This window comes from Ursus maritimus, unplaced genomic scaffold (genome assembly GCF_017311325.1).
Source record: "Ursus maritimus isolate PB19 unplaced genomic scaffold, ASM1731132v1 scaffold_36, whole genome shotgun sequence".
NCBI lineage: Eukaryota > Metazoa > Chordata > Mammalia > Carnivora > Ursidae > Ursus > Ursus maritimus.
The window spans coordinates 10,950,106-10,967,021 of NW_024426230.1; the positions used below are offsets into that span (position 1 = coordinate 10,950,106).

General features: G+C 39.5%; 1 protein-coding gene across 1 annotated transcript in view; it reads right to left on the minus strand.

Annotated features, from left to right (window-relative positions):
• Nucleotides 1–362: 362 nt before the first annotated feature.
• Nucleotides 363–16,916, minus strand: part of SPTSSA (serine palmitoyltransferase small subunit A) — a 20,982-nt gene continuing 4,428 nt past the window's right edge. Inside the window, exon 2 of the mRNA XM_040620826.1 lies at nt 363–1,388. Within this exon, the coding sequence (XP_040476760.1) occupies nt 1,285–1,388 (104 nt within the window). The 3' untranslated portion in view covers nt 363–1,284. The remainder of the gene's footprint in view (nt 1,389–16,916) is intronic.

Genomic DNA, 16,916 nt, shown 5'->3' on the forward strand with positions numbered 1-16,916 from the left:
CTTCAAAAGGCTAGTCCTTAAAAGTTAGAGGCAAAAATACTTAACATATTTTTAAATAGCAAAACTTATTATGGAAGGCATGTTAAAATAGGTCTCGTTTTTTTAATTAGCAATACTTTTATGTTGAGAGGCATATCAAGATATACTTACTACTTACTTGTCCACAGCAGTCAATTCAGAAATTTAAATACTAGATCAATATTTAACAATCGGGGGGGAAAATATACCGCTACACCAGCTGATTTTTCTTTGAATTTAATGAGTTTACATCAAAAAATTAGGTAGTCATTTTACATTTAAGGAATAAAAATCTTTAAAAAAAAATACAAAGAGTGAAAGGATTTTAACCAAGTTTACATTTCTTTTTGCTATAGTTTTTAACAATTCATCTCATCTTATTGCAATGTGCAAATGCATTTGCAGCACCCGTTACAATCAGGAAACTAAATTTAAGGAAGTACATTGCTAATAATAACCCTCAAAGGAAACTGATTTACTTTCTACTAAAAACTCTATGGATATAAGCATTACATAACAATGCTATTTAACCACCTATTGTCATAAGAATCATCACCAAAGTTTTCTGGAAATGAGTCCACATAAGAATTAAATATTTAAAAGGTGAAATGTTCCTTATTTTAACTTTAGCAAGATCTTTCTTTTTCATTGTTAAGAAATACTTTAATAGTTTTAAAGCAAAAGCTGTTAAGAGTAGAGTCTAGATAGCTAAAACTGTACTCCTGAGTTCAAACTTACAGATAAGTCTTTTGTAAATAGTTCTCAATAAAATATCCTCCCTCCCCATCCCCCTGCCCCAAATCTTGTATTGTTTCTTACAAAACTTTGGTCAAGAGTAGAAATATACCCAGGCAGATGGATGTGCCGTACAATAGCAAGAACAGCAGAGCCCAACTAATGACTTTGGGTTTTAGAAATAGAAGGCAATTAAAATGTACTCAAAGTTACATTAAGAAAAGCTTTCACAGGGTAATATTGAAACGGTCACAAAGGTTAAGAAAATACTGATATCAAAGTACAAATGACTACAATGTTAAAATAGACAAAAACTACTATACAAGAGCCTCTTTTAAAATTAAAAATAAAGAACACAACACATGAGTCAGGATTATTTTCCTGTTCTACTCATGAATTTTAGTCTTTATATCCGTAGGGTTGGTTATGGTGACATCTAGTAGAGTTTCTTATGACATCTGATGAGGTTTCACCCCAACTTCAGAGGACGCTTCTTCCCCAAGGAGCCGCTCGAGTCCGGTCACATGCTGGTCATTGTACAATCTCAAAGTAGTGCAGTATCGCCATGATGTGCTGAGGCATGAAGACATATCCTGTGTACAAGGCCATCCCCACGATGGAGACCAGCATGGAATCTGAGTTGTAGTTAAGGAAACAATCTCCTTTCTCTTCACTGATTCCAAAGGAAATCCCCCAATTTTTTCAACTGTTTTATGGTGAAGTACCCACTCACTGACTGCTTTCTCATCTGTGTCAAGAAATAATCATTACAGCCACTAATATTAACTATGCCCGGCACCATTCTAAGTTCCGGAGCTCACTTTATCTTCACTATCACCTTCCAAGACAGGTACCTGCCTGTTACTCTCCCTGCTTTACTCTGAAACACCAGACAGCTTAAAATGAAACATAGAAAGTGACACTGTTGAACCTAAGAAACAGAAATGTATAAGAATAAAATTGTATTTAATGACTTCAGAAGGTCTACCACCTTCTGCCACCAATGAAAAAAAAATGTATGATCCAACAATTTTTAAATTATTTAGACTGTTTGGCTAAAAGCACTGGCTTGTCTAAGCCAAGATCAATCATAAACCTCATGACATATAAACTGACAGCACCTACCACTATTAAACATTTATTATCATTACTCTTACTATTATTATTATTATTGCTATCACTGAACTTTGCAACATCAAATAAAAGTCGTCCTGACAACCTAAACAATAAACATTTGTATTGTGTTCCAAAGGAACTGAAATGGCATACATGCAAATCAGCAAGAAGCCCTCTTCTTGGGCCACACAAAATACTGCTAACAAAAATTATGTAAACTCTAAGGGCTTTCTGCTTTGCTGTCATGTAGCCATGTTCGAAGGAATAACTGCTTCTGGGCTGGGACCACATTTTATTAATCCATTCCTTCACATCCTCTCTCTCTCTCCCCTGTCCCCATTCCTATCTTTCAGACGCTCCGACCATGGAAAATGGGTGACATTCTTTCACAAGAAGATAGGGTTTAAATAAACAATGTGCTTACTACCAAATAATATTTGCATAACAGTTCAGTTGACAAACCTCTTTTATATATTATCTTGCTTGACCCTAACAGCTTTCCTGTGAAATGTTTATCATGACCATTACTCATCAGAGCCTGACAGAACACTGAGTGACTTGTCCAGGGCCGTACAGGAAGCTGTCCCCAGAGCCAGAGCACAAACTGAAGCCAGCTGACTTATACCCCCAATTCATTCTCCTCATCTAGCAACCATGGATGAAGTCTCCCATAATCATTTTTTAAATTTAGTTTCAGCCTCCCTTAATCCAGTTCTTTCTAGGAGTCATTGTTTCAACTATTTGAAATAGTTGATATAACTACTGATTAACTGTTTGCCTAGTCACTCAATCTAGAAACTTCTTCGATTCCTCCTCCACAGATTCAAATTATCTAAGACGTCTCAGTTCTTCCCAATCCCTACAAATGACTTTTATATCTCATGTTCCCCTACCCTAATCAATGATAAATGAGTGAGGTATTTACCATTCCTTAATTATGTCAAAGCTTCCATCTTAAGCCTCTAGCCACTTTCCATGCCACTCTTTACTAAAGTGATCCTTTTAAAATACATTAGGCTTCCCAATGCAATAGGACAGCACTTGGAATTCTAAGCCAAACGTCCAAGAACCTTTCCAATCTAGTCCAAAGTACCTTAGGTTGGAGTCCATAGAAGTAGACAGAAATTCAGAGATCGGGACAGGGATTCTTGTACAAGTTATTCTTGAGGGAGTTTTAGCAGAAGGGAGTAAGTAGAGCAGAACTGAGCAGGAAGAAAAAGGTAAGTAGGTTCAGGGGCTCAGCTCCCATAGGACGCGCTGGAGCATGAATTTTACCACATGGTGGTTTTGCTTTGAGGCGAGAGGCCTGACTTTCTGTATCCCTTTATCTATCAATCATTAGCTGCAGAATTGAGTGAGAAAAACCGACCTGGGTAAGACAGCTGCCTTGGCCAAGGGGACCGCGAGAAGTGATGAGCAGACAACAGAGGCTGGGGAGAGCTACACCAGCGAGTAGAGGGGGTTGAGGTGGAGACCAAGAGCGTCCCCTACTACGCTACTTTCCCATGTAACTTTCAACACCCAAATAATTCCCCTGATAAGCACAACCTACTCACAGCCATATTATGTGAGCCTCAGAAAACAATGCTTTATATTTTCATACTGCTCCGCTTTTGCTTATGGTTTAATAATAATATAGTAAGAATAACAGAAGTAACCGCAGCATTCATTCTGTGCATGTCCAGTATGTGCCCAGCACGGTGTTAAGTCCTTCAGCCAGTTCAAGTAATCCCAAATCTTGAAATCAGAGTAAGCAATGGAGCCAATTCCAAACCAGATCAGTCAAACCAAAAATCTGTGTTCTTAACCACTGTGCATAATACCTTCCTATATGTGGAAAATCCTATTCCTTCTAATAAAACCCAATCATTCTTAGAGCTTAGTTAGTTATCCTCTCTCAGATGAGGCCTTCCTTAGCTTTCATATTTTTCCCATTCTTACCCCCCAGCCTCTTGGCCCTACTGTACATAAAGCTCTTTATTCATATAATTTGGCCCTTATTACTTGACATTATCTATTTTTTATGAATTTTTTTAAAGATTTTATTTATTTATTTATTTGACAGAGAGCAGGAAAGCACAAGCAGGGGGAGCCACAGAGGGAGAGGGAGAAGCAGGCTCCCAGCTGAGCAGGGAGCCTGATGTGGGACGCATCCCAGGACTCTGGGATCATGACCCGAGCCGAAGGCAGACGCCTAACCGACTGAGCCACCCAGGCGCCCCCTATTTTTTATGTATTTATCTCATCCAGTTTATCAACTTCTTGAGCATAGGAACAATGTCTTCTCTTTTTTGTATCTCCAACATCTAACATAATACATGCTTAATAAACATTTGATGAATAATGAAATTCCTCAAGAAACATTTGATTCTAGATTCGTTGTGACACTTTCTACACATTTCACACATTACTGTGATGAAAAACTTTATAGTGACCACAAAAAAGGAAAATAAAATCCATTTCTAGGCAATATTGTATTTTCAGAATGTTTTTAAGGCTTTTTACACTTTTATTTAAGTCTTATTAATGTACACACTGGGGCACCTAGGTGGCTCAGTCAGCTGAGCATTGACTCCTTGGCTCAGGTCAGGATCTCTGGGTCCTGGGATTGAGCCAGAATCTGGCTCTGTGCTCAGCAGGGAGTCAGCCGGAGAGTCTCTCTCTCTCTCTCTCTCTCCCCCTCTGCCCCTCCCCCCCACCAAATAAATAAATAAAATGTACACACCAAACAAATGAAATGGTAAGATCGTCAGGTCAATGGCTCAAAGTCAACTAGGAAGTAATCAGTAATTAGTAAAAACAGCCATTTGAATGATTATATTACATACTCTTTATGGCACTATAATTCTTTAATTTAGTATGGAGACTAGATCAGTTAAGAAACATGCATAAATTACCTTAACAGGTTACTTTACTGTAAGACAAGAATCTGAAACTTAAGTTCTATTTTGTGAACATTAAAGTGTCAAAATTTTAAATTCCTGTATGCATATAAAATTATGTTTTGCAAGTGAGGCAAGAATTACCAGACTTGAAAAGGTTTTTTGCCTGATTAAAACATAAGGTACTAGAGGGGCGCCTGGGGGGCTCCCTCGGTTAAGCGTCTGCCTCCGCTCAGGTCATGATCCCAGGGTCCTGGGATCGAGCCCCGCATCGGGCTCCCTGCTCAGCAGCGAGTCTGCTTCTCCCTCTCTCTCTACCCCCTCTCCTGCTCGTGCTTCACTTACTCTCTCTCAGATAAATACATAAAATCTTTAAAAAAAAACCATAAGGTACTAGAGGTCATGGCTTTATATAGCATTATGCTGTGAATAAAAGCACTAGGAAATAAATGATAATTATATATGCTAAATGCAGGATGGTTACTTGGTGAGGTGAAATAGGGAGAGGAAGAAAGGAGAAGTAACCGAGAAGGGGCATAAATGGAGCTTCACATGTATTAGTAACGCTTTTTTTCACCTAGTTGGTAGTATATACACATTCACTATATTATTCTTTATGGAGGTTTTGTATGCCTAAATAGTCAGGGTTTTTTTAATAAAAACTGTAAGAGAAAATGAAACTACATATAGTACTAGACTAAAACCTGTTTTGTGTGAAGGATTCTCCCCCTTTACAAAATTTGAGTTAGACATCATTGGGTCTAATTTGTTACTAGGAAATAAATAGAAAGTCACAGCTCTCAGAAACAGAATAAGCTCTCAGAAACAGAATAAACAATTCTTGATTCTGGCCAAGATAAAGAGAAAATTATTGAAAGTCACTTGAACCTAGATGCGAAAATGCCAATTCATAAGCTGCTCAAAAAAATTATTTAATAAAAAACTTAACCTAACCTTCTACCCATAGCCACTTATTAAATTTAACCTTATCCTGTGTGTCTCCAAAAAATGTTTCTATGTTCTGATCCCCTTTCTCCTAATTATTCCCAGAATCACAATAATTAAATGAGCCTCTAACAGTGAGTTTTCTGTACAATTTAATGCCAAAAGTATCCCCAAAAATTATCTTAAAGCTCTGAAACATAAGAAAATATTTAAAACCAACTTAACTACACAGTTGGACACACTAGGTGAGTAAGTAGACAATGGGACCACGAGGGACTTCTACTAGCCTTAATAATCACCTTTCCAAAAAATGCAAAAAGAAGGCCACTTTTATAAGTACTTTCTACAAATGCAATTGAAGTGATGTAGTTCAAGTAGCTGCCACGCAACTCAGTTGAATATTCCCTGAGACGATGCTTGACACCACTTAAAACGGTAGTTTTACTGATGCTCTTAGGCGCTGGTTTTATCATGACATTTGCAAGGTTCGCCTCCTTAGAAGTGTTCTTACAAACAGAGCTAAACATATACCATTTAGAGTATACACTACCTCTAATTTTATCTGGTACTTGAGTGGATTTCTCAATCCACTGCATTCTTTAACACACCTCTCAAAGCTTAAAGTATCCTTCACACCCTGTGAAGTACAAGGAACCGGTACTGGAAACACCAGGGCCCTGGAGGAAACCTAAGTTTGAGCTGTGACTCCGCCAATCCCCGACTGTGCAAAAAACTCTCTGGTCACCAGTCTCCTTATCTATAAAATAAGGACACGCATCACCTACCTTTCAGGGCTGGTGTGAGAATTATGAATCAAATCCATTTGGCAACAAAAGGCAATATAAGCCTTATTAAAATCACTGTTGGAGGGCTCAGGCATTTAACATCATGACTTAGACAATGCTTGGGAATTGCCCAAGGTCACCCTACTCCTAATTTGTTATTAATTTATAGTATAATTCTGGGACATCACAACCCCTCTGGAACCAAGTTTCTTCTCCATAAAATGAGGCCACTTCCTGCATTAACATTTTAGGATCCCACCTGCATGGAGCAGGCCCTTAGGCACCACCTCTCAATCACCCTTCATGTAATCTTCTGTTTCACACACACAGAAAAAAAATGCAAACAATCTATATTTTATAACACACATACATTGGAAGGTAATACACAAAATGAGAGAACAACCTTTCTATCTACCAAACTCTTACGGTTGTCTTTAATAATAGACATATCAGTAGTTGTACACAAATTAACCAGGATGACATTCTAGAGGGGGCTATGTGATCTGAGAAGAACAGAATAAAGTTAATGACATCTCGAGTATAACCAAAAAAAACCCTCAAAAACAAAAACAAAAATTTGTTTTGTGTGTTCGTAACTGTCTCTACCACGGAATGGTAAGTGCTTAAGAGTGAGAGCACCTTGGTTCAGCTGCACCTTTGCTTCCAGCTGTGGTGCACGACTACATAAAGCAGGGCCTTCATAAATCATTCAAGAACTGAGCAGATAGGGGTGCCTGGGTGGCGCAGTCGTTGGGCGTCTGCCTTCAGCTCAGGGCGTGATCCCGGCGATCTGGGATCGAGCCCCACATCGGGCTCCTCTGCTATGAGCCTGCTTCTTCCTCTCCCACTCCCCCTGCTGTGTTCCCTCTCTCGCTGGCTGTAAATAAATAAATAAAATCTTTAAAAAAAAAAAAAGAACTGAGCAGATAATGTGCCAGGATATGTGCAGGCACTGAAGATCAATGTTTGTTCAAGGACTGAATGAACAATCAGAGGTTATTTATAACCTGGATATAACATAAATATTTTATGGGTTCAGCGGATTTAAAAGCAAATGAATTTAAAAGCAAACGTGGAACCATATCTCTGTATGTTGTTTGCTGTTTCTTTAACAGGGATCCCCAACTAATCATGAGCTGGGAAGTTTCCAGCTAGATAGGAAAAAATAAAGATTTCTTTTGCCCATACAAGAGCCATCCCCAACCCTTTTCCCAGCAACTTAAGAAAAAAAAAAAAAATCCTGGTAACAGAGGAAATGCTTTCATGGTAAGTACAGTACGTCAGAAGCAAGACCACAGTAACTAACACTTTCTGTACCAACCAATAACTGCACTATCACTGCCTACCTTGATAACCTATTCATAAGACTTTGGAGAAATCAAAGGTAGTTTCTTATCAGAAAAAACCCAGAGACCTTTGTTCCAGCAGGTATGACTTACACCTCTTCACTAATCTAAATAAATTTCAATCATTTAAGTCTCTGATTGCACTGTTCACTCAAAAAACAAAGCTAAAATGTCACTTAAAACAATCCAGTCTTCTCTATGGACTACGAGAAACAAACTGAGGGCCTCAGAGGGGAGGGGGGTGGGGGAATGGGATAGACCGGTGATGGGTAGTAAGGAGGGCACGTATTGCATGGTGCACTGGGTGTTATACGCAACTAATGAATCATCGAGCCTTACATCGGAAACCGGGGATGTACTGTATGGTGACTAACATAATATAATAAAAAATCATTAAAAAAAAAAAAATCCAGTCTTCTATTAGTCAAAGTCCTTTTGTAAAGTCAATTCTGAATGCTACTTTTATCCGTAGAAATACGCAGAAGTTCTGATAAGTCTAATTTATTTTAAGGAACCATCTTAATAAAAAAAGAAAAATCATTTGATAAAGTATTATTATAGGCTGTTTTGTGAAAAGCAATCAAAACCCTAAGTGAAAACAATTGTCGACTACTGAATAAGGCTCTAAAAAGGAAATCTTCCTTACCACTATGGGTTTTTTTTTTCCCTTGACTTCAAAAAGCTGGGGATCATCTTATACAATTCAACACCCAAAAAACAAATAATCCAATTAAAAAAATGGGCAGAAGACATGAACAGACATTTCTCCAAAGAAGACATACAGATGGCCAACCGACACATGAAAAGATGCTCAAAATCACTCATGATTGGGGAAACACAAATCAAAACTACAACGAGATATCACTTCACACCTGTCAGAATGGCTAGAATCAAAAACACAAGAAATAACAAGCATTGGTGAGGACGTGGAGAAACAGGAACACTTGTACACTGTTGGTGGGAATGCAAACTGGTGCAGCCACTGTGGAAGACAACATGCAGATTCCTCAAAAAGTTAAAAATGGAACTATCCTATGATACAGTAATTGCACTACTGGGAATTTACCCAAAAAATACAAAAACAGTAATTCAAAGGGATACATGCACCCCTATATTTACTGTAGCATTATTTACAATGACCAAATTATGGAAGAAGCCAAGTGTCCATCAACAGATTAACAGATAAAGAAGACGTGGTGTGTGTGTGTGTGTGTGTGTGTGTGTATGCATGTATGCATATAAACATACACACACATACACATACACACACACACACAATGGAATATTATTCAACCATAAAAAAAGAACGAAATCTTGCCACTTGCAACATGGGTAGAGCTAGAGAGTATAATGCTAAGTGAAATAAGCCAATCAGAGAAATACTGTATGATTTCACTCATATGTGGAATTTAAGAAACCAAACAAGCAAAGGAGAGAAACAAAAAAGGGGAGAGAGACAAACCAAGAAACAGACTCTTAACTATAGAGAGCAAACTGATGGTTATCAGAGGGGAGGTTGGTTGGGGGGATGGGTGAAATAGGTGATAGTGATTAAAGAGTACATTTATCAGGGCACCTGCGCAGCTCAGTCCGTTGGCCGACCCTTGGTTTCAGCTCAGGTCATGGTCTCGGGGTCGTGGGATGGAGCCCCGCATCAGGTTCCATGTTTGGAGCAGAATCTGCTTGGGATTTTCCCTCCCTCTCCCCCATCCGTCACTTGCACTCACGAGCACACTCTCTCTCTCAATAAATAAACAAACAAAATCTTTAAAAAAAGAGAGAGAGTAATTTATCATGATGAGCCCTGAGTAATGTACAGAATTACTGAATCCTATATTGTACACCTGAAACTAACACTGTATGTTAACTATACTCAAATCAAAATTTAAAGCTTAGTAAAAAAAAAAACAAAAACAAAAAAAAACAAAACTGGAGATCACCAAGAGAAGTGTTAAGAAAGTGTATTGTTACCAAACATATCAACTGTCTCTTGATACTTTTCTAACTGCCTTCAAATGAAAGCAAGTGGAAGATATTGATACTGTTACAGTCTGTGTATGTTAGTCAATTTTATATTTATGGGTCCTATTGAAGGACATCACATCAGCTTCTGACCATTCTGTAGTGTGTTGATTATACCAAAGTATAGAAATTCACTTTAGAAATGATAACTTGATGACAAACTCTTTAAAAACTAAACAAACAAAAAAGCATGCTGCTGAAACCAGCATGTTCAACTCTGAACCAGTCCTGGAAATGGTTTGCAGCTCTGAGCCCAGAGACACCAAGACTGTGTATCACTGTGTGATAATTATAGTTTATAAATAAGCGTCTATTAATTTCATGCAGATTTGAAGTCCCAGGGTCAAGGGGGGAAAAAAATCCCAGTCTGTTCTGAAATATGCTGTAATACATTTCTGGAACATCAGCTATCTCACACCTGACTAGCACAGCATAGGAGCTGCATTGTTTCATATGGGATTTCTCATAAGTTAGGGAAGCCAGATTAGTGGGAGAATTATAACCTTCTTCAAGAAACAACCTTTAGCTCAGCTGCTGCACAGACCGGAGTCCTTTGAGCTCTATCTTAAGAAAGTTAAAAGTCAGCATCTGCACCAAGGCTCCGTCTGCAGAAAGGCTAGCTCCACACTGGCTCCTGCGCCCCCTTGATGGCAGCCCACGCCATCCGCACCACTGATGTCCATGCAGTTTTAATGGCCCCTGAGGCAGCCTCCAGCCTGCCTGCCTGGGCTATCCAAGTTATCCCTCAAGATGCCAAATATTGTTCTGGTTAGTGCTTGATTACTACGTTGCACTGATTTTGGGTGCCCTGCTCTAGTGCTCTTTTCCCATAAACCCCATTATTTGGGGATTTTTCAGGAACACATCATGGCGAGAAGTCTTGTTTTAGTAGTAATTCTACTTTTCATAGCTATTGATCATAACTAATATCTTTCCATCATTTCATAACTACGATCTTTTAAGCATTCCAATTTATGAAAAGAATATATGCTCTATTTAGTGGATCTTCTGGGATATACAGTTTTAATTATTAAATTTGAACACTGTAGTTGTTTGTTTTTTAAGCAAAAGAATCTATCTTATCTTTGCTCCTAAGTACCTTAAATGTTACAACACTCAAAGCCTAGGGGTAGGTCACAAAGACTTCAAGAATGTGAAGTAGTGGAAGGGGCACCTGGCCGGCTCTGTCTGTAGAGCATGTGGCTTGATCTGAGTCACAAGTTCAAGTACCACACTGGGCATAGGGCTTACTTAAAAAATAAAAATACATATATAGGACCCACAGTCACTTCTACTGACAAATCGCTGGTACCACGTGCTGAAACACTGCAGAATATCTCTGTGTGTTCTGTCCCCACTGCCAACCGTGTGTGGCTTTCCCTGCCCATCCTGGTGCAGACCACTCAGTTCTTGTGCAGCAGTTTTATTCATCTTCCGCCTTTCCTGAAAGCTACTAAAGAAGAAATTATCATATCCTAAGGAGTATAGATAAGGGGGTATTCTAACATTTTTTTTTAAGATTTTATTTATTTATTTGACAGAGAGAGACAGCCAGAGAGAGAGGGAACACAAGCAGGGGGAGTGGGAGAAGAAGCAGGCTCCCAGCGCAGGAGCCTGATGTGGGGCTCGATCCCAGAACGCCGGGATCACGCCCTGAGCCAAAGGCAGACGCTTAACGACTGAGCCACCCAGGCGCCCCTAACATTTTCATTCTAATATCAAGGCAGGGTAAAACAGGCTAGAGCAGCTATCTTTGAACTAAAGCCCAGGAGCCTCAAACAGACCAAGACTTTCCAGAAGGCTAAGATGGGGTAAGGCGAAGGGTTTACAGAATCTTCAGCTGCCACTGTACTCTCTCCTAAAACTGATCCGACAATTATAGTCATCTGCTAGTTGCCCTTCCCATGCCCCACACAACTTCATTTCTCCCACTTTACTTCCTGAATCTGATAATTATGCATTTCCCCAGGGCATGAAATAACCTCTGGGACAGCAAACAAAGGAATAATAACTAACTCGAGTTGTACTTTATTGCATTCGGGTAACAAACTCCTGGCACAGCTGCAAGCCTCACCTATCTAACCATCTAATAATTTGAATTCAGAAGTGAGACACCTTTCCAGCCTGGGCCTGACAGAATGACACCTACAAAGAAGGATGGTGAGAAGAGGGGCCTTTCTGCCATCAGTGAGGTAGTGACGAGAGAATACACTGTCAACAGTTACAAGTGCACCCATGGAGTGCGCTTCAAGGAGCGTGCACTTCAGGCACTCAAAAAAAAAAAAATCTGGAAATGTGCCATGAAGGAGATGGAACTCCAGATGTGCACACTGACGTCAGGCTCAACAAAGCTATCTGAGTCAGAGGAGTGAGAAATGTCCCATAGCACACCCAAGTGTGGCTGTCCAGGAGACACAGTGAGGATGAAGGTTCACCAAACAAGCTTAATACATTGGTTATCTATGTACCTGTTACCACTTAGAAAAATCTACAGTCAATATGGATGAGAACTAACCACTGATTGTCAAATCAAGTCATAAATTAAAAAAGGGGGGGGAGACAGGAGTATACGTGTTTATGTAACAATTTTTTGAGCAGAAAAATGGCACTGAGCTTTTTCTGACAGAAATTAAGGCTGACTTCACCTACTTGGCTTCATGATGAGGACCGGCTTTGCCAATTAGGTTATGTGATGAACACTTTTTATGAATTGTACAAGAAAAAACTGAGTTTTAAGGTTTTAACAAAAATATGCAATAATAAAATACATATAAGAAAAGCAAGGAATGAAATCCTTTGTAACTGTCTAAATTTACTATGAAATATTTCGGATGTGAACTTAAATGAACAAGATGATGGACAGCCAGTACAACATGCTCTTTGATCTTCTAGGGGCTACACAAGCGAAAAGTCTGAATACCTTTGCGGCAGAGACTTGCAAGTATTAATGTATCAGTTACAATTATTCTTACCTTTGCTTCCCCCCTCCCCAGCCCTTCCTTGTAACAGAGACTGCATTCATTTCTACAAAAGGAAGTTCAAAAGGAAATGGCATGAAATATAAAAGACTGAAGATTATTGAGAAGAAATTCATTTTTTTCCTTAAGTTTGAAGGCAATGTTCAGGTTATTTCAACATTATTCTGAAATCACATTTTGTTTGAAAGTACCTTGATAAATCTTTCTAAAAGGCACTAAGCTGACTTGCTAAGAGTATTTTTCTAGAAGTAACTTTCTCTAATGTTAAGAATTTTTCCCTAATCATCAAACCACATGCTGATTTTTACTGGAACTCTAGTTAAAGTGTCAAAGAATTCTGTACATACATTTTCTTCAAGAGGCACTCATTAAGAAGAAAGTTCTAGTAGAAGACTCTGGTGAATTGGGGTTTTTATGATAATTCCTTCTGCTGAATAGCTCAGAGGAAGCTCTGCCAAAGACAGAGAAAGTGATCTAAAGGTCCTCCCGGGCCAAAATATAGGTTTTTCTTAGTCAATTTTATTTGTTGTTTATTTACAAAAATATGCTACATAGGAAATACACAGAAAGAGATACTGACTTAATTATTAATACCTTCAAAAGTGGCAGGGCAAAATGTATTCCCCAATCACCTCCACACTGGCTTATAAAAACTCTGATTTCACCAAACCAGGCACTATTAAACACGGATTAAGAGCATTTCCAGGTGTTCAGAGATATTTCAAGAGAGATGCACAGAAACTGGTGACACTGGCTGTTCTGGACTGGCTGAAGTGGAAAGAAGACTTTTACCAGCTACGTTTTTGGTGCCTTTTGAGTTTTGAACCATGAGGATGTATAATCTATTTTATTTACAATTTTAGAATTCATATTTTCTAAACTCTCAAATATTTTAGTATATTAAGATACAAAGAAAAAGTTTCAATTCTAGCTGTAAGCACTTGAGGATACAGCAAAAAGCTGAGAAAATAAATTAACTTAGCTGCTGCTGAAACAGCATACACCATGAATTTTGCAACGCTTTTTTTTTCATTATCATGCAAAGCCTACCTTAATCCGAAATACCTACCTTTGCTTCTACCCTTGCCTCCTCTCACCACCATTAATCTACCCCAAACCCTGCAGCCAAAGTAAACCTTTTCGAACCTAAGATCAGATCAGATCACTCCTCTCTCAAAACCTTCTAAGAGCATCCTTCTCAATGAAGAGTAAAAGCCAAGGGTCTCCTGGGTGGCTCAGTCAGTTAAGCACCTGCCTTCAGCTCAGGTCATGATCTCAGGGTCCTGGGATGGAGCCCCAAATCAGACTGCCAGCTCAGTGAAGAGTCTTCTTCCCCCACTCTCTGCCCCTCGCCCCCCATGTGTGCGTGCACACTCTCTCTCTCTCCCTCAAATAAATAAAAGCTTTTTTAAAAAATCCTCCAAGATCTCCACTGACTCTGACGTCATCACCTACTGCTCTCCCCCCATGGTCACTCTGCTCCAGCCATACCTGCCTCAGGGGTGGCCTTCACACATGCCAGGCAGGGTCTGGACTCAGGAACTTTGCACTGGCTGTTCCCTCTGCCAGCTATGCTCTGCCCTCAGATTTCCACCCTGCTAACTCCATCACTTCCTTTATGTTTTACTCAAATAGCCCTTCTCAATGAAGCCTCTCCCGACATCCTCTTTAAAAACAGCATTATGGAAAACAGAAAAGTAGGTCAGTGGGATAAGAAATGTACACTGACCTACTTTTCTGTTTCCCATAATGCTTACCACCTAGCATACTCTATAATTCAATTATAAAAGTTCCACAAGGACAGGGATCTTTGTCTCATTTGCTCAGATGTTTTGCAAGCACCTAAGCCAGCGTCTGGTAGCAGGTATGCACACAGAAGTATCTGGTGAATTAATAAATGGCCCTAACCTGCTTTTTCAACTTTACTTCACACTTATTCTGCCTTAAAGAATCCCTGTTCCAGCCAGTCAGCCTGGGGTACTCCTCATCCCCGCACACCTCTACACCCAAGTCCACACCTTCTTCCCATTTGGGGGAACAAAAAGAAAACAAAAAATCAAAACACTCAAATACCTCCCGGAAAGTTCTCTGAGCACTCCCAGTCCCCATGTTCTTCCTGCCCTGTGTCCCAGGGCACTTTTTGCCCAGCTCACTCTACTGCAACGACCCCAGGGTGGATCCATCTGAGAACATGCATGAATCCCAATTTTCCCTAAAACTTGCTCTAATTTCCTTGAAGTCCATCTTCCTTGAAAGCTTGTTATAGAACTCAGTACATTGAATATGGAAAAAGAAAGAAAAAAAAAAAAAAAAACCTGTTCCAGGACTTTTTTTTTTTTTTTTCCCATTCAAAATGAAAAGAGCTCCAAGTCTCATGGAGAAATGTATGTTTTCATGGCTTATTTTCCTAGTTTATTAAATATTAAAATATCAATGAGAAAATTCTTACTGGATTTGAGCGACTCTACTCCAGAGGTATGAGTACCTCCCCTCATCTCCTGAACTCTGAATCCAATACCTAGGAGACCCTACAGGATCTGACCTCGTCTCCTACTACTGATACCCTCCTTCACTCTGCCCCAGCCACACCGGCCCGCGGGCTATATGTGACACCTGACAGACATGCTGCTCAGACATGCTTTGGGGCATTCATACTTACTGTCCCTTCTGCCTAGAATGCTCATTCCCCTGGAATTCTTTCCCTGCTTAAATCTCTCTAAATGCCCTTCCCGACCACTCTAGCTAAAATTGAAAAACATTCCTTCTTCCTTACTTCCTATCCTCTTCTGTTTTATTTTTCTCTGTAACAACTATAACAATCTAATAATCTATATTTTTTACCTATTTATCTAGCAGCATTAGAATAAATATTTTTATCTGTTTTGTTCAGTCGTACCCCCACTATCTAGAATGGTATCTGGCAATTAGGAAGTACCTAATAATTGTGAAATGCAGAATTCAGCAAGCACAAATATTTTACAGATGAATAGACATAACAATGCAAATTTTGTTAACATCTGTTAAAATAAATCAAAGAAGTTCTTTCAATCTATAGCATTTTCTACTTCTTAAAATCTGAATTCTTTTTTTTTTTTTAAGATTTTATTTATTTATCTGACAGATAGAGAGACAGCCAGCGAGAGAGGGAACACAAGCAGGGGGAGTGGGAGAGGAAGAAGCAGGCTCCCAGCAGAGAAGCCTGACGTGGGGCTCGATCCCAGAACTCCAGGATCACGCCCTGAGCCGAAGGCAGACGCTTAACGACTGAGCCACCCAGGCGCCCCTGAATTCTCTCTTCTAAGAACTGAATTCTGTTGGCCAGAAACAGCCAAGTTCCAAAGCTACCCTAAAAGTGATTTAAAATCAGGTCTCTTTTACCATTCCCAAACACTTCTGCAATTCCTTTGAAATGACAAATCAATATACAAACAAATGTTCCTCAAGGACTATCTGTGTGTCCAGCACAGTGGTTTAAAAAAATTCTTTCCTGGGGCGCCTGGGCGGCTCAGTCAGTTAAGCGTCTGCCTTCAGCTCAGGTCATGATCCCGGGGTCCTGGGATTGAGCCCTGCATGGGGCTCCACGATGAACTTGAGAATCTCTTTCTCCCTCTCCCTCAGCCTCTGCCCCTACCCCACCCCCGACTCGTGTGTGTGCACGTGTGCAAGCACGTGTGCTCTCTCAAAAAAAAAAAAAAAAAAAAATTTTTTTTTTTATTTCCTTGAAGAAACAAAGAAACATAGACTGTCTTTCAGGGGGAATCGAATTCCTAACACAAACCAAAAAAACTGCCCACATTTTGCTTAAAATAAATAGAAGCATAAAATGCCATGGAAACATAAGAAGCCATAGAAAGATAGCAAATATAGCTCAGTGACTACAGAATAAATTTAATTTTTAAAAAAAGGCTAAATACCTTTTACTTATGCTTCAAATAATTTTCACAAGGTATTTTTAAATTTTCCACACCTCTCCTCAACAGCATGGTTACAATGTTATTCAGTGAGGCACCACAGGGAGTGTCTCACTGGTTACAAAACCTGTCTCGGTTACAAAACCTCCTCTTCTCCTTCCCCACTGATGGCTGCCAG